Below are 22,846 nucleotides of genomic sequence, written 5' to 3' on the forward strand. Positions count from 1 at the left end.
TAGAAAGGATTATATATACACCCCAGGAGCTTTTATAGAAGGAAAAGTACATTAATTGTTAATATATACATCATAGATTATTCTTGCTGTGATAGTTAAAGAAAATTCAACACAGGAAAACTAACTCATGGTAAATTAAGGACCTTTAGGATCAAATTGAAGTTATGCTATTCAACAGATACTGTAAGTTTCTCTAGCATACAGCTCACCTTGTTCCCTTTACCCTGATCCCCTAACCAGGATCAGGGTAAAGGGAACTGCTTTCCTTCATGTTAAACAGCAACCCATAGCAGATTAAGGAACAACTCAAACCAGCTTCTAAACAAGTCCTTGGGCAGCCTGCTGGTAGTCACTGGTGGACAAGAACAGTAGGCTAGGCATCACCGTACTGGAACTTAGCTGCCCTAGATCCACTGTCATCAAGAGACATTAGCAAGGGTCTCTATTGCAATTGAGAATGTCTGAATTCCTTTGATATCTTATGGAAAGGTGCCATTCATCCTAAAGTAATTTTTATAATCACAGTAAAATGAACGCTTTAGCTCTAAGCACACACAGGCATAGCCCTCATTACTCCATTTGGAGAGGGAAGAATAATGGATGAAAGTTTCTGCCCCTTAAGATTCATTAAATTTTCTAATGTGAAAGCACATTACCCCAGTTAACTTACAATAACATACAAATGTAAAGGCAGCCCTTGAGCCCCTCCATTGAGAGTAATGTTGTAGATGAAGCTAAAGCCATTAAAGGTGTTTACTTAGGTATAAGGACAGAGCCTGTTTACTGAAAATCTTGTTGCTATTCTTCCCCAATAGAAGGGTAACGTGATTCATTCAACTCCTTTTAACATTACTCCTACTAGCACAGGCCAACTCCTACACCCTCAGTAAGGTTAAAATACTAGTGACTCTTTATGGTAAGACATTCATAAGCATTTGGTCTAAAATTCTCTTATGTATATGTTGAATTTTCATTAACAAGATGTATTTGATAAAAATACTGTTATTCAGCAAGAGCCTTTGTGCAACTTGCTGCCTGTTTAAGTTCTATATTTTCTATGTAGTTTTTATAAACACTTCAGTTTTTTTTTTAAACAAAGCCAGACAAATTGCTGCTTCCCATTTTTAAGGTAGTTTGTGGTTAGTGACTAAGGGCAAAATTCTACTCCAGCTCTGTATGGCAGATCAGGGCTTAGTCTGTCCTTCCTCTCCAGGGAAGTTCATAGTATTCAAGCCACAATCTGCTGCGTACAAGCTGAATTCTGCCTTTACATTAAAAAGACTAACATGCTCCAACTAAAGAATAGTATGACAGGAAAGAGCTAATAAGCCCACTACCTTAAAATCAAAGCAAATTTAGTTGCAGGTAAATGTAAAGTCTGAAACAGATCCAGTCAATACTGCTTTAGAGGGAAGCAGATGTTAGTTATAAAAGTCTGCTGCTAGCAAACTTGTAAAGAAAAAAAAATCAAAGGTATTATACTGACGTTCTTTGCCCTTTGTATCACTAAGATTTTTTTCCTTTCAATAAGAACTCTGGAACTCTTCTTTTAATTATGTTTACAATAAACTGAAATTCAGCTTTAAAAAGTATTTAAAATGGTTTACTACCTCTCTTCCCAACACTAACAACCTATGATACAGACTAGTACATTCGTTTAAAAGGCGACTGAGTATTAGGTACTATAATTAAGACCATTTTAAATATTAATTTTTTCTTTAAGAAAAGTTAAAATCAGACAACTATAAAGTTGTGCTCTCTCTCTGAAAATTAAATAAATGTCATCTGTGCAGTTTTCATGACCGCAGGCCAGGATATATGCACTGTAAAATTTACACAGTGATATGAACAAATGCTAACAAGTTAGGTCAGTATAACAAGGCAAGACTTTGTTTTTGGTTATACCCCTTGTTCGTGTTCTCCAAAAAGCTTTTAGAATGGTCAGGAATTGAACACAGGACCACCAGCAAACACCCCTTCATTGCCATCTGTGCCCAATGAGAAAGGGAAGCTTTACAGTATGTACCTAGAGGTATGGACCTTTAGTATTTCATGACAAATGTAAAATGTCAAAATCCTGAACCGCCACTAATGTTTAGTGAAATTAATATAACCCTTTGATGCCAAGACACGGGATTTATGAGCATAAGGAGATAGCTGTTAGCTGTGTAACAGGCCATTGAGACAGAGTCCCTGAATCCACCCCAGAGAGAAAATTTCAATTTGCAGTGAAGGATGCTGCTTGTACAGTATATCTTTGTAAACAATTAGTCAAAATTCTTGTACAAAATACTGCAATGACAGTGATTAAGACACACCTGAACTAGTGTGTAAAGAGTCCTTTTCACAGAAAAAAAGAGGCTAGATGCTGATTGCCCATTTTCCAGTTCCCTTAAGACCATGCTGTCCTGGGATTCGAGATGGATGGCCGGATACTGCCTTTGGGAGATGGCTTTGACCCAAACCACGACATCTGGCATGGGAAAGCACAACACACATTAACCTAGACTCTTTTTAAATCATGAGGATTTAACAAGGGACATCAGCCCATGGGGGCCCCCATGATTTGGTAAAAAAAAAGCAAGCATTTATACAACAAGCAACAGAAAAGTATTTGCGTACCACACACCTCAGAACTAAGAATCAAATTGAAACTGGTTTCACTGATTTTCATTGTCTAAACAGCACATATTCCTTCTGCTTTCATAAGTTTAGCTGATTATGTATAACAGGATTATTTGTTTACATTATTTCAACTGAATGTTCCTTTAACTTCATACAGTTTAATTTGTAATCACAGAACCCTGATTAAAGTCAAATGTAAAATACCCACTGTGAAACAGTACCCCGTATCCCTCTTGTATACTCAGATATCTAGTCTGAACATGGGTAACTTAACTCTGTTGATCCAAGTAGGAAGAGACAATGACAGAACAGTGGGCTTGGGGTAACACCACCTAGCCCTTTACAAACATCCATTAGAATCTCCCTTATGCCCCCTGTGAGAATTCTCATTTTACATAATGGGAAACAAGCAGAAACAGGTTATGCGACTTCCATGGTCACACAGCAAATCAGTGGCAAAGGCAAGAGTAGAACGCAAGAATTCTGACTCTGCTCCCTGCTCTGAAGCACTTCCTCTGGGAGCCAGGATTAGAACTAAGGAGCTACTAGCTTCCTACCCAATACTGAGTCCACTAGCCCACACTGCTGCCCTTAGTACTTTTCTGGTGCATGGGAAAGTTGTCCTGTACTTGCCTTTGCTGTCTTATACATCACTTCCAGCAACACTACAGAGAAGAATTTATCATTGTGAGCAGAAATGGAGTGAGTATGAATCACGAATAACCATGTAATGCAAAGTGCAGCTCGCTATGCCCTTGGGTACAGCAGCCAGTGATCACTACCACATAAGAAAAAGAGCAGAGACTAAAATAAACAGAGATTAAAGAGCACAAATCATCTGTGGGGTGGTAGTGGGTCATTATTAAATGAGATTCAGGCACAAAACAGGAAGCTGACTGGGGCTCGGCTGATAGAAAATAAAAATGACAATGGTCAGCAAGAGGATGAAATGGCAAACTACTCAAAAGGTATGTTCTTGTTTAATCAACATGTAATTTATCTGCTCTAAACATGTTTAAATGTTTGTAAACACACTGGTCTGCTAATTGCATGAAAACAGCGATTGTCAGATACAGAACCTAAAATTTGGGAAATATGTTGCTGAACATATTGTGCTGGGACATTTTGTGCTGGGACATCTAGGAGAGGACACAAATAAAAACAAATCTTACCTTGTATTCCAACGTTTCTTTGAGCATATTTTCTTCCTCTTGTGAAAAGTTAAGTAACACGGACACAGCTTTAATTAGGTGGAATGCCTGAAATAAAAACAGAGTTGTTGACATTTTGCAAGACTCCCAGCGCTTTAGGTCCACTCTGGGATTATGGGGTAGCACTGAGGATCTGTGCAGGTTTGGTATGAAGCCTCTGTATCCTATCCCATTCACAGGTGTGGATTGTGTCAGCTCACTTCCTGTGTGTTTGGCAGGTCGCTTTTCTTGATTCTCCAGTCTCTGTTGTGGTTTGCATAGTTTGGGGGAAGCACTTAATTTACCTGGTTTATTTGAATGAAGAATGCACTTGGTTCCCATGGTAACCCTGAGTAGTTCCTAGGATTAACCAGGCTGGTGTATAGGCAGGATGGAGACATACAATATCCTAATGCATCTTTAGTGTTGAGTGTCTGTTCAAACCCTCTACTAATATTTTAAATGGATGAATCTTACCAGGACACCAGGATGCAGCTAGTGCTTCAAACACTAAAGCAGTTAAACAACACTGCAGTTGCAGATCTCTTTCTAGATCTTAATAACAGTTGGAGTTTTTGTTTATTAGTAAGCATGAGTGAGTCAAACTTAGATGTGAGAACAAGTCTTTACCTCAGCTTCCCGGCAGGACATGAACTTTAGTACAACATGTTTAAGGTATTCAAAGTTGATCTCCCGTGAATCGTTTAAATCAGAGTTGTTTGTGACAGTCATTGCAGCATTAGGCACTTCAGAATTTGGTTTCTCACGTACTTCAGGGATCTCGTTGTCAGGCCTTATTTTCTGAAAAGGAAAAACTGCATTTTATACTTCAAAGTGGTATGAATTTAGTCCTGGAGGAAGGTGCTATCCTGATAGCACTGGAGACTGAAGTCCTCTATCCACAGGACAGGTATAGCCAGGCAGGAACACGCAAGCAAAAGCTTCTCCCCACCTTACCCTGAAAGAGCCACTTGTAGGGAGAAGATGGTGATTGTCTCCACATCCATTAGATCCTTGGTCCCTCTACCCAGACTGCCAGCACAGACGCTACTAATGGTGTCTACATCACACAAACCACTTCTGGAACTGGACCTAAGCCAACGAGTGTTGCCTCTAACCTGAGCAGGATTCGCATTGGTATTGTAGAGGGGAAGGCTCTGTATCCCATCTAGGGTGACCAGATGTCCCGATTTTATAGGGACAGTCCTGATTTTTGGGTCTTTTTCTTATATAGGCTCCTATTACCCCCCACCCCCGTCCCGATTTTTCACACTTGCTGTCTGGTCACCCTAATCCCATCATCAACTCCAGAGCCATCCAAGCCTAACAAAAGGACGTTTAAAAACTTTCAAGGCGGGTATGTTACAAAATTTAATAAAAATGACTTGGATGACTGCACCAAGTGGTCTAATGCTGATCGAGACAGGGCTCACCATTCCATCCCCTCTATCTAGGATTGCAGGGGAGAGTCTTTCCCAAAGATGGACACCACTAAGGCTGTGAGATTGACCTGCAAAGGCAGCTAAATAGCAATTAAATCTCAATGCTTCCCTCTCCAAGGAGAAGCCTCAGGGAATCCTGAGTCACCCTGGAGCCAGGTCTTTTATAACCCACAGTAACTATCAAGCAAAAGAAAAAACCAAGATGTGCCCAAACCCTGTTCTGCCTCCTTTTATTCACTGTGAAGTGAGAGCAAGGAAGAGTCTATGAAGAAATACATCATCTCTTGTTTTCTAGTGCAGGTTTCCAGAGATGAACAAAGTAACCCTAGATTACCGCAAAGTGCAGTGAACCAACCCTCAGCCCTTACATCAGAGGAGCTGCAGTGACCTGGCCACACCAGCTCTGGCTGCTATCTTGGATTTCCCCTAGGGGCAAAAGAAGAGATCAGGGCTGGCATCATTATGTACTTGTGCTGAAGTTCTTGACTGACAGAATTCACATCCTGATTACCACCACTTAGAGCAGCTGTGGGATTAATGAATATTTATATCCCCAGACTGGGGATTTGTTTTGCTGGGCACTCTGTAAACCTATGAAGACAGTCCCTGCCCCAAAGGGTTTACAATCCAGATGGCAGCAAGTTTTTAAGAACTGGCAGCATGAGTACCTTGTCAATGTCAGGGGGCTGGAAAGGCTAAAGACTTACCAGCTCTTTCTGCAGGGTCTTTTTGAGCTCTGCCATTCGCTGCTGTAACTGTTTTATCATCTACACACACAAGACAGAAACTGATATTAACTTAACAGCATGGAAGCTTCATATTTGAACACGCTCAGACCTGCAAGTTTCAAATGGAAAAAACCCCACAATTAAAGTTTAGCTAATGGGGCAGACATTGAACAAAGTTAATGGCTCTGGAGAAGGGTAATCTGACACGCCTGACTACTCTGCTCTTTCAGCCACACAGTGCAGCAGGAATGGGATGAGGAGACTATACTTTAATTCCTGGTGCAGATTAATGGGACAACATTATAGCGATAAAATGTGAGGTTAACAGAAAACAAAGGGAACATGGCTGCAACAAGGGGAAAGATACTGCATCAGATTCTGAATCTTTTCTGACACTGAAGCAGGATTTTCTGTTATTTATATGGCTCCATAAGACTGCAGAGAGCTCAGCTACAATGGATAACTGTGCATGCACAAGGAGATATGGAGACATGTCCTAGGCCTGGAACGATCCCCTTAAAGCCAGTGGGTCAATCCCCACTTTGAAGAGCCACTTCTTCCTTAAGGCACACACTAAATGAACATTTTTTACCCCTTATTCTAATATAAGGTAACTTCTTCCCCCAGAGATCTTGTCTTTCCAGCACTGTATTCTAGACGAATCTTTCCATGGAAGGCTCTGGCTTGACATCATATCTTGTACAACACCAAGCATATTGTCATCACTTAATAATGAGGCTTCTTAGAAGAAGCGGGTCTAAAGAAAGAAGGCAGAGCAGTGAACCATGGTGTGGGAAGCTGTTCCAGAGGTAGGAGGGGACAGGAAATCCTTTGGCAGCAGCAGGTTTTGCAGGGGGAGGGCAGGACATTAGTACCTAGGGTCACATATTACCTGTAGTTTCATGCTTTTTTGCAGGCCTGACAAATCAGGAATACAAGCCACATGAGCCAAATGGGGAAAAGCCATTTCCACTGTATTTCAGTTACCTTGTTTTTCTCAGAAATTTGCTGCTCCAAGTCTCTATTGTCTTTCTGAAGTTGAAGGATGTCTGCAGCTGCCACCTCTCCGTTTTGTTCCACCTCACTGTCTTCTGGAGGATACAAGTGCTTATTAAAGGCTCTTGCTGCTTCTAATGCCAAAACCTTCAAAGGTAAAGAGCAAAGCAAATCTCAGAGACCACAACTTTGGCAGCCAGGTGCCACTGCCCAAAGATAAAGCTCCACTGTGTTTTTAAATGGTAAGTTTGGGCAGGACAATCTCTCATTTGTGAAACTACCCGAGACAGACACCCAAAGGGACACTAGCTGTCTAATGGAGGTGCTGCTTTTCATAGGACACTTAAAAAAACCTGAAGGGGATTGGGTTCCTCTAGGCCAAGTGCACAGTGACAGATACAGACAGCTCTGGCGATGTTTCAAGGCAGCAGGTGGGTTGATGAGGTGACCAATTCAAAGCCTGTCACATCCCATGGAGAGGTTTTGTTTGCTTTCAGGCACGGCAGGGTGAGCTGAAGTCTCTGCACATTTTGGTTTTCCTGACAAGACTAGAGGAAGCTGCCCTGCAACTTCACTCACATTTCTCTCGCTGGCCAGCAGCTGCTCTTGCTGCTCCTGCATCTTCAACCTCAAAGCACTGATCTGCTTTCCTGCTGTTTCTTCCCTCTCTGCTGCTTGGCTCTTGCATGCTTCTATGTCAGACTGCAACAGGTGCATTTGCAGCACGAGAGCTTCATGACCTGGGTCAGGACAGACATGGTTAGTGCCATTCCACAGAAGAAAATGTAGCTTCTATTAATTTTCTGTAAACAGAGTGAGTTGCACGGAAGGCAAGCGGGAGAGCGTCAGGCCTATTTCCCCTCTCCAGTGATGCAGGAGGCAAATACAATGTGGACTGAACATCAATGCAAGCTGTCTCAGAGCTTTAACCAGGTGACTCCTAGTTCTTGTGTTGAGAAGGGGTAAATAACACGTCCTTACTCACTTTCTCCACACCAGTCATGATTTTATAGACCTCTCATATCCCCCACCCCTAGTCATCTCTTTACTAAGACAGTCCCAGTCTTTTTAATCTCTCCTCGTATGGAAGCTATTTGGAACTCCAAGTCATTCTGGATGCTCTTCTCTGCACCTTTTCCAATTAAAAATGCTAGCATTGTTAGAAACTAGAGTCAAGCAATCCCTGAGCTACAGAGACTTTACCAAAGTGAAGCAGTTTGGGATGAGGAGACTCCTTTGGTCTAACCTTGACTGAGTTGGTTTAGCTCCTCCTCTTTTTTTAGAATCACATCAGTTTTTTCATTGATCAACTGGTCCTTTTCCTTTATCAGTAAGATCAGATCTGTAACCTTGAAGACGGACAAAAGAAGGTAGACAGGAACAGTTAATATGTAGAACCCACATATGCTAAAATCTTTCTGTGGCTTAGCCAAAGGGTTACAGAGTATCACTACCTCAGCCAATGCTGGTCCCTCATTAAGAGAGATAGGGTTTGAAAGCAGGACGAGAACTTCAATGAAAAAAAGATACTGCTTTGGGTGAACTCTACACTGGAATTGCAACTTCTGTCATGGCCAGCAGATGGCAGCTATGAAAGAATTACCAATTTAAAACCATACAGGACTGCAGCTTAAAATGCTCTGCAGTGGGTGGACCTAGGAAGCAGGATGATGAATACTGATCAGCACCACTGTGCGTTTACAGGGATTTCCTAGACCAAGGGTCAGGTTACTGGGCTCGCTCCTCAGCACTAGGAGAAGTACGTTCAGTGGCTGCTTGAGATGTATCTTGGGATAAGTAGAGGAGTTTGCTGTTGGCTGTAGCTGCCAGTGCCTCTTTGCCCCCAAATAAAAGTTTAAGACACATATACTAGTTCCAGGCCACACAGAATGCGGGTTAGAGGTCTGGCAGTACAGATTCGTTTACACAGCTAATTACTACAATGCCTAGCAAAATAATACAACTAATGGCCAAAACTGATCGAAGTCACATTGAGACTGCTGAAGTCTTCCGACCATCACTTTTTGAGATGACAGAACAGGGCTCACTTTGGATTACAGCAAACCAAGTCTTTTTCGTTAGGAGAGAACAGCTATGGATGTGCAATATATGCTGCTGTTCTTCAATCACTATTTAAGCTGCAGATACTCACCATCCAGGAAAGGAAAATATAATGTAATATTCTATGTCCGCACACTTGGTTTATAATCCCATATGTCAACACAAACCCATTCAAAATCCTGTCTGTTTGCATTCCAGGACATAGGCATATAAAAAGCAACAGAAAGCATCACTTCCACCCAGAACCTAGGCATCCTATGTGACCCTGGAGACCATCCAACTGATTCCTCAAGAGTCAGATCTGCAACCCACTCCCAAGAGCAAAAAAACCTAAAGAGGTGGTACTGAAGGCTGGATTCAGTGAGACCTGCACTATTGCTTGGCTGACAACACACACAGTTCCCAGCAACAAACAAGCATTGGTTTATGTTGTCCAGGAACACTTTTCTAGACAAAATAACTTGGATTTGACAGTGGGTCCTTGAATGCCAAGTTGTCAGCACACAGCAAACGTTTCTGGGGTTAATTTGGGACCACTTTCTAACAGCACAAACAAGGCTGTGATCCAGTAGAAAAAAGAATGCAAGAAGTGTAGTGTGAAGCTTATGGAAAATTGTCAAAATGATGGAGAACCTTAGCACTGGGCTCTCAGCTAGCCTGCAAGCCATGTGTTCCTATCACTGGCACCTGCCCTCCCTCTCCTCTTCAACTGTTTATTACACCCACCTGCTGCATCCTGCCTTAATCTCTGATCCTGCAAACAAACACTTAGGCACATACCTAACTTTGAGCACAGGCACAGTTCTATTGACGTCGGTGGAACATCTCACATGGGTAAAGTTACACACCTGTGTAAGCATTAACAGGAAGGCCTTAGACTGGAAACTTTTGGGGGCAGAGACTCTTCCTGGATGTTTGGGGCCTAATCCTGATTTGGGCCCCTGGTTACTGGGATAATTACGGAATCAGGCTCAAGCCTGCTCTGTATGGATTAGGGCAATCCAAGGGTTCAAGCAATAAACGTACCTGCTGCTGTAATTCCTCCCTTTGATTCCGTGTTTCTTCCAGTGCTTTGGCAATTTCAACACTGACTGTTTCTCTGCTGCTTAATTCCTTCTGCAAGCCAGTGATAATTCAATAATTACTTAAGAGGAGAAAATTCAGTATGAAGCTTTCACAGGAACAAGACTAAAAGCCAGTCGTTTCTCAACTCTAAGATCCAAATCCATTAACAAATACCTATCTCCTAGAACTGGAAGGAACCCCGAAAGGTCATCGAGTCCAGCCCCCTGCCTTCACTAGCAGGACCAAGTACTGATTTTACCCCAGATGGGGTGGCCCCCTCAAGGATTGAACTCACAACCCTGAGTTTAACAGGCCAATGCTCAAACCACTGAGCTATCCCTCCCCCTAATGTTAACCAATGTTAAATGGAATTGATAGGTTACACTGCTCTACAGCCAAAATGCTTCTGAAATAAATGTAGTCAAACTTTACTAATTCTGGGTCACTGAGAACGAAAATGATGCTTAAAATTGTTGATTGGCTCTAGTTTTCAAGATATGCTATTGGGTCAGTATATACGACCCTTGACTTGGGAATGGCGGAGGATAAGTGAGTTATAAAGGGAAGGGATCTCAATTTAAACCAGAAATGACTAAAATACATCTTTGACTGGATCTATGAATAAATCTATGACTGGGTTTGGACAGTACTTGCTTTTTAGGCAAAACAATGAATGATGCAATCTGAAGCTGGTATTGCGTCATACATGATATGAATTGCATCATGTTATTCCTAGAAGTCATGGATGATGCAATCATAATGAAGCTTACATCACTCTGCTGAACAAATTGCCCTATATCAGCTCTAGAAATCATACAGTGTCGTGCTCTCTCTTATTTGTCAGTGTTTGATTTTGCAAAGGGACACATTTCTGTTTAGCCAGTGAGCAGAGATGCCTCGTACTTGTGTGAACAGTGCAGATAACTTCTGCTATGTTTGTGGTGAAGTGACTTTTGCATCACAAAAGCGCAGTATAACCACTATGGTTAAGAAAGCCTATCACCTTTATTTTGGCTGCAAAACTGGAGATCAGGACAAGAGGTGGGCCCCACACATATGCTGCAACACTTGTGCAACAAATCTTCGCCAGTGGTTGAACAGGAAAAGGAAATCTATGCCTTTTGCAGTGCCAATGATTTGGAGAGAGCCAACAGATCATACCAGCAATTGTTACTTCTGCATGGTGCCTCCAGTTGGGAAAGGTGTGTCAAAGAAGAAAAAGTGGACTGTGCATTATCTAAACATTCCATCAGCTATACGCCCAGTACCCCACGGAGAAGGACTGCCGGTTCCTGATGCACCAGAATCATTCTCACTTGAGTCAGACGAGGAAGAGGAAGAGGATGAAACTTCTGGTCCTGAACCATCAATGTCACAGGACCCACATTTTCTCCCATCCTCCTCCTCTGAACCACACCTCATAACACAAGGTGAACTGAATGACCTTGTCAGGGATTTGGAACTCCCCAAGAGTAAGGCAGAGCTGTTGGGCTCCAGACTACAGCAGTGGAATCTCCTGGCAGGTGATGTTAGGGTTTCCATATTCCGTGACCGTCAAAAGGATCTTGTCCCATTCTTCTTCAAAGAAGGTGATCTTGTAGCCTGCAACAACATCGATGGTGTGATGGCAGCCCTCAACATCGTTCACGATCCAGATGAGTGGAGACTGTTCACTGATTCATCGAAGACGAGTCTTAAAGCTGTTTTACTGCATAATGGCAATGTTTTGCCATCAATTCCAGTTGGTCATGCAGTCCATATGAAGGAAACCTATGACAACATGAAACAACTTTTGAGGTGCATAAACTATGACCAACATCAGTGGCAGCTTTGTGGCGATTTGAAGGTTGTTGCTCTCTTGCTTGGTCTGCAGACTGGATACACAAAGTACTGCTGTTTTCTCTGCGAATGGGATAGTCGTGCAAGAGATTCCCACTACATCAAGAAAGATTGGCCACTCCGACAGTCATTGGAGCTTGGGAGGAAAAGGGTTCAGCATCCACCACTTGTTGAATCAAGGAAGATTTTGTTACCACCCTTACACATCAAGCTGGGTCTGATGAAGAACTTTGTCAAGGCCATTGACAAAACACAAGCAGCTTTCAAGTACCTCCATGGAAAATTTCCAAAAAGTTAAGTGAAGCTAAGATAAAGGAAGGTGTCTTTGTTGGTCCTCAGATTCGTGAACTTCTTCGAGATGATGCATTTGACCATGCACTGCGTGGCAAGGAAAAGACGGCATGGAAAGCCTTCCAGTTAGTGGCAATCAAATTTCTCGGAAACAACAAGGCAGACAACTACAGGTTGTTGGTGGAAAACCTCCTCAAGGCATACAAAAGCTTTGGTTGCAACATGTCACTAAAGATACATTTTTTGCACTCATCTAGATTTTTTTCCACCGAATTGCGGAGCAGTGAGCGACGAGCACGGCGAGCGATTTCACCAGGACATTGCAACAATGGAGAAACGCTATCAGGGCAAATGGAGCCCATCAATGCTTGCAGACTATTGCTGGACAGTGACAAGAGATGCTCCATTTAATGAATACAAGAGACAAGCCAAGAAGCTCTGAGTAGACACTGAATAGGACTAAACTATGTACAGAATAGTTTTTTGCCTTTTGTTTCATAATAAATTTTATTTATATAATCCTTTTGCTGATTTTTAAAGTGTTACATAAACAGGACAGGTGAAATATTATCATGTAAAGCAACCATAAACACATGAAAAGACCTAGGTTTACAATTTATGATTAAAACTCTACTATCTACACAATATACATAGACATAAAATGTAAAAACTTAAATATCTTAGAAACAGTAGCCAATCAGTTGTTTTAATTGTCATATTTGAATTCAGCACATCAAAATACATAATAAATAGCACATTTTATCTCTGAAGCCGACGACTTCTCAAAAATTGTAGACCAGTGTTATTAGCAGACACAATAATCTCGTCCCTCAAATCAGACTTCTTGTTAAATCAATGCTAACTTAAGACTGGCAGAGAGCCCATTTCTTGGAACTTTTCAAAAACCCAGGCAATTGCATTCAGCTTACCTAAAATTGAACACTTTTTTGGTTTCTATTGAAGTAGTCAGTCAGTCTTCACTGCTCTTCTGCTGAAGAATTGTTGCCACATCCCACTCCAGAGATAGCTGCATTTCAGGGATGGGTGAGTGATCCCCAAGCATTGGCTGTAGTGGTTTGGGATTCTTTTTAAAATATATGTGGACAAGAGGATTGATACTGGCACCATTTTTGCATTGGCACTGTTGACAGGTGCATAGTTCTGGTATGCAAAGTCAAACCTGACCACCACATGAAAGGCTTCATACTTGCCACTTCCACTTTTGCTTTTTCCAATTTAAAAGACACTAACAAGGAAATGACTCCCTCCAGTGGCCAAGTCTTAAATTCTACATCACACATCCGAGGGCTGATATTTAGAATGTTGAGAGCTTTCTATGAGATTATAATCTTAAAGGAGAGAAGGTTTAGGCTTTAAATGACTGAACAGTGTTTTATTTAGTAGTCCTCTAATTTATATAGCAGTAGCTGTTAAAGGAATGAAATGATGTATTGCTAATGATATTCTGTGCTTTTATTAGTGCTTTTCTTCCTCAGTGGATTTCAAAGCTATTCTTACTTGACAGGATCCCTTTAAGTCCTGGAATGTACTGTTTATGCCAGTATTTAGTAAGACCTAAGCATTGTGTGTCAAGAAAGTACCAGCCATTTGTAATGAATCTTGAATGGTTTGTATTCTGTGTAGGTATTTTAATTCCAAAGAGGAAGGTGTGTGGCAGTAATTAACCATGATCTGAACCTAATGAGCTTTAAGTATGGACAAGAGGGTACAGTTTGCCATTAGCTGTTTCTCAAACTTAGTTCTTTACTTAAGCATAGTCATCAACACACAGTTAGGCCCATACCTTTAGTCTTTCCAGTTCAGACTCTTGTTTCTTTAAAGAACTTTCATATTCTTGTCTGCTTTCATTAAAATCTTCATTTTCCTGTTCCAACTGGCTCTGTAAAATGGAAATATCTTGTGTGCCAAGAACCAGTGTTTTAACATTTACAGTACAAGTAAACATCCACAACCCCACCCCCAAAGAGATGTTGCTTTATGCATATTCAGTGCCTCTGAACGTTGTTGCTTGGAGAAAGATCTTCACCCTCAACTTCAAACCACCACAGTATGAACAGCTTTGAACATGCAGTTACATATGAATTTAGTATTTTCAGACAACACACAGAAGGGTTACAGGTGATGCCAGAGGCAGCATCTGGGGACTCAATATCCCTCTACAGAACAGTTTCTATACTTACTATCTTATGTTGGGAAGTTGTTTTGTCAAACTCTCGAGCTGTTTCAAGGGCAGCTATTTGAGCCTCCAGCCTGCTAATCCGTTCTGCGCACTGATGCTTTACAGTTGAGATATGCTGTTGTAATTTGCTGCTCTCAACCTCTAGATCTGTTTGCTTCAGGAAAAAACATTACTGTAAGTTAACACTATATTAACCCTATGGTTACTGGAGGGCAGAGTACGTGGAGCTTGCAGCCAGAGTCAGGCATAACTTCATACTGCTTATCCCCATTCTTATCACCAAAGAATGGCAATGCTATGCTTTATTTCTGTGGCCATCTGGCGCCTACCCTCACATACAAATACATTTACTCATCTTGGAGCCATTGTTGCAGTATTAGCAGGAAGAATTCTGACAACTGCAGCCTTATCAATAATGAAACTGAAAATGGTGGAGACTGCTTTAGCAGGAGTAGCCTGAGTGATTAGAGGATTCTCACCAGCTTTTGGATCTGTAGATCCCTCTCACCGATTTCTTCTTTGCTCCTCTCTAGTGCCCCATTAGCGAGCTGTAGTGCTTGTTCAAGTTCTTTCAGCTAAAAACAGGAGAGTGAGTTACTCCCTTGTCCATAAAGATCGATATTACTGGAGAGCAGCACACAAAATAGTAATATGGGGTAGGAAAGGAAGTAGCAGAGGAGGCTAAACACAGAAACCCTTAGACGACACCTTTCAGGAAAGGGCCTACCTGGCACATGTTGCTTTCTTTAAAATTCTTCAGAAACTCGTCTCTCTCACAGAGCAATCCCTGTGCTTCAGTTACTTTGCTGTTCAGTTTAGTGACCTAGAAATAGGAATTGAAATGTAAATAAATTAGATAAGGGAATGTGTCATACCATGGCCCCTGCCTCCAGCGCCCTCCAGCGGCTGGCTGTGGCATGACAAGTGCACCTGCCTCCGTCTGTCCTTTATTCACCCATGCAAAGGAATGTTGTCTCAATGACAAATTCAAACTCTTATTCATATAAAATGCCAAGTCCACAGGTACCTTGTAGTAAAAACAGTTCCTCCCAACTCCGAAAGTAAAACTTGGTTACAATACAAGAGCTCTTCAATCCCAGTGAAAGGTCACTGGTTGCCATTAACCACTCCATCAGAACTCCAGGGTCCCAGTCTCCAAGAGTTTCAAGACGCACTTTTCTCCCACGAGTCTCTTCCTGGAGCCCAGAGTCAGCCCCACCCCTGCTCAGGGGAACCTCCCTCCAGGACCAACCCCTTTTTCCTGGGCACTTTCCACAGCCCACCACAGTGCTCACTGCAGCGTTACACTCCCCGGGCTTCCTTGCCTGCTCCTCGGGGCCGCCCTCCAGAGTTAGCCCCTTGCTTCCAGGCCAGGCTTACGCTGACCACTCTGGTTCTTGCCTGTTCCTAGGGACCACTGTACAAGTCTTCCTGAACTGTGGCACAGTTCCCCAGCTCCAGCCAGTCCTTCAACGGTTTTCCTCAGAACTCATCACCTGCAGCTCACCGTTACTGCTCTCCTTCTGGTTTCCTGAAGCTCTTCCCTTCAGACAACTCTCGGCGGCTCTCACAGGCCCCTTCCCATCTTCCTTCAGGGACCTAGAAGGGTCTAGGGCCAGGTGCCATCTTTTAACAAAACTGGGGGGTGGGGTGGAGGTGTTCAACTGGCCAGTCACAGGTGCACTGGCCTCTTCCCTCTAAAAGGCCAGTGTCACCCTGTGACAGAAGGGTTGGTATGAAACCAGGGCTATATATGCCACGCAAAATCTCTAGTTAAAACAGACACACCGCTAAGTGGATTTGGTGAGATAAGGTTTCCTTTCAAAGCTCAATGTTATATTCAGTCTCAAATCTTCTGAAAAAAAAAGACTGAAAGGTTGGCAATTGGTATTGGGTTTTAAATAAAATTCTTTGGATGCCAAAACACTCCTAATCCATCCAGATGGCCAAAAGTGCCAACCCCACTGAGTGCACTGGTGAAGGAGGAGGAAATACCTGGGTTTCCAGTAGGTTCACAGTCTCAGCATGATTGGTTCTAGCTGTCAATAGCTGCTGTCTGGTGTCATCCAGTTTCTGCTCCAGAGCAGTTTTCTGAAGATTAACACATCATCACAGATCATACAGGGGGACTCAGAAGTTTAATCTCTGAAAACTGCTTTTAAGGTGAAGGCATGATGGCCAGAATCCAAACAGCAGTTACTAGGACTTGTAACACACCTTTGCACCTAGGAGCTGACACTGAGTGAAGCTATTGACCACTACTGCACAGCATTTGTACTGAAAATGGGAGACGTGGAGATGCTTGACTGAAATCCAAGCGGAGGATGTAATCAGCATCTGTGACCAACTTCAGGGAGTCAGAGAAACTACAATGCTGCAACAGAAATACCTCCTCTACTGCCCTTTAGAGCCACTCTGCTGGGACATTACAGAACACACATGCAAAGGGTAAAATATTTACTAGCTGTAGCATTTACTCTCTAAGAGGACATTGTGCTGCCTCTACAAGTAGCTTTCAAACTGGACTTGGATTTATTTAAGCCAGGTTCATTTACTAGCTGCACCAGGCGAGGGTGCTGGGCACTGCAGGCGAGTGCTACCAGGGAAAAGCAAGTGTCCCTGTCCTAGGCTGGGGAAACCTGCCTTTGTTCAGAAACAATATGGTATATCAGTGCTGCGGAACAGGGTCAGGAAGTAACGGGAGACATTGGCCGTGCGCAGTTCCCCTCTGTGCTCTCTCAACTTACAGCTATTTCTCATCAGTGCTTGGGTCTTAGCTCGGTGGATACAATGGATGGTTTGGACTTTGCTTAAGAGTGCCCAGAGTTCTTTCCCATGTGCTTTGCAAGCCCATTTAGCAACCAGAGCACAGAAGAGGAGGAATATACATTAATGTTAACTCTTTGGTTACTGGTATTACGGCTTGCAACCTCTGTGTGCTACCCTCACTACAGACATGATCATGAACACACTTGAGCAGGTCTAAGATTCCACCCAGCAGAAGCAGAGTGCAAATACACACTGCAGGAACAGACGCATATGCAGGATATTAGATATTTCTTCCATTACATGACAGATACAGTAATAGCCACACAGTTCTCAAGGGATTTAAAGCAGTCTAAAAATGTTACCTCCTTGAGTAGCTCCCACACATGTTCATCCCCTGAAAAATTCCCTTCTAGTCTCTTTTCTAGGGAAGACACTTTTTCCTGCAGATGTTCAATGAGTTTATTTTTCTCATCAACTTCAACAGTCATCTGTTGGAACAAAAAGCCAGTGTCATCTTTATAGCCAGGCTCTTAGTACATAGTGATTTCACTTGGGGGGAACACACCCACCCCCTCAAACACACATCAAAAAGAAATTCTCTTTAATGAAAGCCACTCTATGTTATCTTAGGGTATGTCTATGATGGGGGGGGGGGGGGGAGGAGAGGGGAAGGAAGGGAAGACCCACTGCAGCGAGTCTCAGAGTCCAGGTCAACCAGCTTAAGCACATGAGGCTCGTGCTACAGGGCTACAAATAATAGTGTAGACATTGAGACTCTGGCTCTAAAACCCAGCAAGGGGGTAGGTCTCAGAACCTGGGCTCAAGCCTGAACGTAAACATCCACACTGGAATGTTAGCCCCATAACATGAGCCCACGTGAGTTAACCCAGGCTCTAAGACTTGCTGCCATGGGTCTTTTTTTTTTTTTTTTTTTTTTTTTTGCAGTGCAGACAGATCCATACAACATTAAATATATACAACTCAACTGAAGCGAGGTAGATTGTTAGATTATTCCCTTTCTCGGGGTTGTGGCTTCCATTTCTGAAGCTTCACTGAATCCACCCATTCATTCAATACTGGCCTGCATAATTTGTATTTTAATTAATTTATTTATTTATTAGGCCTATATAAAACGTACTGTCCCAAATAAAGCATAAAATAGAGAATGTATTTTAATATCTTGAGTTGGGATTTCTATAGGAAGTGTTTGAAATAAAAATGTAATCTGGAAGAGAAAGGTCATTTTAACTGTTGCAATTCTACCAATCCATGTTATTTGCTCGGTCCATTCAGCCTTTCCAGTAGAGGTCTGCAATTTTATTCCCTCCCATCTGGAAAAATTATGCAGTATGGACCCATAATTAACTTACTGAGTTGTATGCCCAACAGAAGCTAGATTTTCTTGTGATGACTTCTGGATGTCTTTGATACGAATACTTTGGATTTAGTATGACTATTGCCAGAGACTTCTCTGATACCTAATTTCATTACACGATTCCCTTCCCTCGGTGCTTCCCCAATTTGTTAACATATTGTCCACAGATAGCAAAGCTCCATTATCCAAGCTTCTTGAATTTATTCACAAGATTGCCAGTTGGGGTATCATGGCTGGCAATTCTCACACATTTACCCCACTTTCCAGGCATTTACAACTCTCCTGGTGATAGTCCTAAATAGGGCTGAAACTTGCTATAAAGGTACTTACAAAAAATTAAGTCTTGCTCCAAGATTACATTTACTAGCTTTGGGTGTTTTTACCTGCCAGTAGCAAGTCACATGCCTGGTTCATAATTCAACTGAGGAAGTGAATATAAAAATCTCTGCTTAAACAATTCAGAAGCCACGTTGCACTGCATTCATGCCTTTCAGACTGATTAAATACAAACAATCTCAGGTATAGGAGCTTGAGAACACTAAAACCTAACCAACTTCTGAGTACCCTCAGATCACACACATAAGAACAGCCATACTGGGTCAGACCAAAAGTCCCCACACTTTCACCTTTAGCTTGTGTTGTTCATATTCCAGTTTGAGAGATTCATGCTCCATCTGTAAAGTTTCCAATCTCTTCTCACAACCAGAGGCAGCAACTCGAGCCTACGGCATATAGGAAAATGGTTTTTGATTCCAAACTGAATGCAAACGGAAACATTTCAGTGAAGGTCCAGTTTGAACTGTCGCATTAACTGACAGAAAGGAAGGTATCAGACTCCAATTATCTCAACTTACGTTTTGCAAGTCTGCCGAAAGATGCTGAATGAAGGTTTGTAGCTCTTGTCCTCTCTGCTCCAGGGCAGTGATCTTATTTTCTGCATTCGCCTCAGCTGCCACTAGTTCATCCCTTCACAGAAAGAAAAACAGTAACTCAATGTGCCAGCAAGCAGAATGCATCTGCCAAGGGAAGGAGGCTAGACTACGAAACCTATGATTTTTTTCTAATCTTAAGAACAGCCATTTTGGCCTGGCACTAATCATTCACAGGAGCTTACAAGTTAGTTACTGCATACTCCAGCACTCATAACCAGGCGGAGAATGGTAGTGACTGAGCACAGAGAACGCTGCTAAGTGATCCGGGTTGCATACAAACAAACCAAAGTTTCAATTTGACTGTAAAAGGGTAATTTTAGTAAATAAATAGTGTACTTCCCTGTCACATGCTAGTATGCAAGGACTGACTAAGCATCGAGCCTACTGCACATGCAGGCTCTTCAAGGGGAGCTAGAGCCAAGTGGGAAATACATCAGAATATCTAGATATTGCTGACAGACTCCTGTACCCCACCACATACACACCTCTGGGCTTCCAGCGCCGAGTGCTGCTGCCGCAACTCTTCCACTTCATTGCTCAGAAGCGATGACAAGTTGCTTGTGACCTGCAGCTCTTTTTTAGCATGGGTTAGTTCCCGACTGCATGCCTCTAGCTCCTGTTCTGCTCTGCTTAGAGACTCTTCCTTTTTCAAAAGCTGAACATTAGAACATTATCTTTGACAAAGATGAACTGATTCAATTAATAAAGGCTTCTGAAGGAGGGGTCTTGCTGCCTTTATCAAAGTTATAAGCTAAATTAGATTAAATTTTACACAGAGAAGGCTGAAAATTCAGTGTCAACTGGGAGTTTACATGACACTGCATGCAGACACATACTGTAAAGACTCCAATTGTCAGTGAATTAACATAAACAGGTGAACCTCAGAGTTACAAACTGACCAGTCAACCACAACCCTCATTTGGAGCTGGTAACATGCAGTCAGGCAGCTGCAGAGACCAAAACCAAAACGTAGATACAATACAGTACTGTGTTAAAGGTAAAATACTAACTAAATAAAGGGAAAGTTTAAAAAAGATTTGACAAGGTAAAAAAAACCACTTTCTGTGCTTGTTTCATTTAAATTAAGGTGGTTAAAAGCAGCATTTTTCTTCTGCATAGTAAAGTTTCAAAGCTGTAGTAAATCAATGTTCAGTTGTAAATTTTTGAATAGGGCTGTTGATTAATTGCAGTTTTAATCGCACTGTTAAACAACAGAATACGAATTGAAATTCATTAAATATTTTGGATGTTTTTCTACATTTTCAAATATATCGATTTCAATTACAACACAGAATACAAAATGTACAGTACTCACTTTATATTTTTCATTACAAATATTTGCACTGTAAAAATGATAAAATAAATACTATTTTTCAATTCACTTCATACAAGTACGGTAGTGCTCTCTCTGTCGTGGAAGTGCAACTTACAAACGTAGATATTTTGTTGTGTTACATAACTGCACTCAAAAACAAAACCATGGAAAGCTTCAGAGCCTACAAGTCCACTCAGTCCTACTTCTTGTTCAGCCAACCACTCAGACAAACAATTTACAGGAGATACATTTGCAGGAGATAACGCTGCCCGCTTCTTGTTTACAATGTCACCTGAAAGTGAGAACAGGCATTCGCATGGCACTGTGGGAGCCCAGTTCGCAAAAAATTTACGTGCCAGATGCGCTAAAGATTCATATGCCTCTTCATGCTTCGGCTATCATTCCAGAGGACATGCATCCATGCTGATGACGCTCGTTAAAAAAATAATGTGTTAATTAAATTTGTGACTGAACTCGAGGGAGAATTGTATGTCCCCTGTTCTGTTTTACCTGCATTCTGCCATATATTTCATGTTATAGCAGTCTTGGATGATGACCCAGCACATGTTGTTTGTTTTAAGAACACTTTCACTGCAAATTTGACAAAATGCAAAGGAAGTACCAATGTGAAATTTCTAAAGATAGCTACAGCACTCAACCCAAGGTTTAAGAATCCAAAGTGCCTTCCAAAATTTGAGAGGGACAAGGTGTGGAGCTTTCAGATGTCTTAAAAGAGCAACACTCTGATGTGGAAACTACAGAACCCAAACCACCAAAATAGAAAATCAACCTTCTGCTGGTGGCATCTGACTCAGATAATGAAAATGAACATGCGTCTGTCCACACTGCTTTGCATCATTATCAAGCAGAACTCGTCATCAGTATGGACACGTCCTCTGGAATGGTGGCTGAAGCATGAAGGGACATATGAATCTTTAGCGCATCTGGCATGTAAATATCTTGCAACGTCAGCTACAACAGTGCCATGCGAATGCCTGTTCTCACTTTCAGGTGACATTATAAACAAGAAGCAGGCAGCGTTATCTTCTGCAAATGTAAACAAACTTGTTTGTCTGAGCGATTGGCTGAACAAGAAGTAGGACTGATTGGACTTGTAGGCTCTAAAGTTTTACATTGTTTTGTTTTTGAGTGCAGTTATGTAACAAAACATCTACATTTTTAAGTTGCACTTTCATGATAAAGAGATTGCACTACAGTACTTGTATGAGGTGAATTGAAAAATACTATTTCTTTTGTTTTTTTACAGTGCAAATATTTGTAATCAAAAATAAAGTGAGCACTGTACACTTTGTATTCTGTGTTGTAATTGAAATCAATATATTTGAAAATGCAGAAAAGATCCAAAAATATTTATATAAATGGCATACTATTATTGTTTAACAGTGCAATTGATTGCGTGATTAACCTTTTTGAGCACATGACTAACCTTGTTGAGCGCTCTCCTGCTGACAAAGCTGCTGCTGCTCGTTGGGGGTGGAAGTTTTTTTGTTTTGTTTTGGTTTGGTTTTTTTGGTCAGCGGGAGAGCTCTCTCCCGCTGACAAACAGCAGCTACACTGCTGCTACCTGTAGCAGCACAGTGGTGTCGCTAAAAGGTGGGTAGTGCAGACAAAGCCTTAATGTCGAGCCACCAAGTAGTATATATTTGAGCACCAAAAAGAAGAGAGACTACAAAATAATCTCACCATGTGTTTGATTTTGGCCAGTTCCTGCTGTTGAAAGCCCTCCAGTTCATCAATTTCATCTCTCTTTTGGAAAAGATTCAAACTCTGCTCCCTCATTTCTTGTAACTGAGCCGAAAGCATCTCTTTTTCCTGTTAAACAAGCACCAAAATTAAACAAGGAATCCAAAATGTCTGCCATTCAATTTCAGGTCAGCAATGTATTAAATTAAGCTGCTTGGGAACAGGATCTTGTTTTATGTTTATAACTGCAAATCACCATGCACTCTTATGGTGCTATATAAATAACAGACTTCTTACACATGTATTTTCAGAAT

General features: G+C 41.8%; 1 protein-coding gene across 1 annotated transcript in view; it reads right to left on the minus strand.

Moving 5' to 3' along the window:
• Positions 1 to 1,971: 1,971 nt before the first annotated feature.
• Positions 1,972 to 22,846, minus strand: part of GOLGA1 (golgin A1) — a 30,209-nt gene continuing 9,334 nt past the window's right edge. Inside the window, exons 7-22 of the mRNA XM_065418795.1 lie at positions 22,533 to 22,661; positions 19,999 to 20,168; positions 19,436 to 19,547; positions 17,569 to 17,694; positions 16,433 to 16,528; positions 14,917 to 15,012; positions 14,439 to 14,591; positions 14,042 to 14,137; positions 10,069 to 10,158; positions 8,228 to 8,330; positions 7,557 to 7,721; positions 6,973 to 7,112; positions 5,965 to 6,024; positions 4,446 to 4,616; positions 3,798 to 3,884; positions 1,972 to 2,473 (exon numbers count right to left, since the gene is read on the minus strand). Coding sequence (XP_065274867.1) covers positions 2,393 to 2,473; positions 3,798 to 3,884; positions 4,446 to 4,616; positions 5,965 to 6,024; positions 6,973 to 7,112; positions 7,557 to 7,721; positions 8,228 to 8,330; positions 10,069 to 10,158; positions 14,042 to 14,137; positions 14,439 to 14,591; positions 14,917 to 15,012; positions 16,433 to 16,528; positions 17,569 to 17,694; positions 19,436 to 19,547; positions 19,999 to 20,168; positions 22,533 to 22,661 — 1,875 coding nt within the window. The 3' untranslated portion in view covers positions 1,972 to 2,392. The remainder of the gene's footprint in view (positions 2,474 to 3,797; positions 3,885 to 4,445; positions 4,617 to 5,964; positions 6,025 to 6,972; positions 7,113 to 7,556; positions 7,722 to 8,227; positions 8,331 to 10,068; positions 10,159 to 14,041; positions 14,138 to 14,438; positions 14,592 to 14,916; positions 15,013 to 16,432; positions 16,529 to 17,568; positions 17,695 to 19,435; positions 19,548 to 19,998; positions 20,169 to 22,532; positions 22,662 to 22,846) is intronic.

This window comes from Emys orbicularis, chromosome 18 (genome assembly GCF_028017835.1).
Source record: "Emys orbicularis isolate rEmyOrb1 chromosome 18, rEmyOrb1.hap1, whole genome shotgun sequence".
In the NCBI taxonomy this organism is placed as follows: domain Eukaryota; kingdom Metazoa; phylum Chordata; order Testudines; family Emydidae; genus Emys; species Emys orbicularis.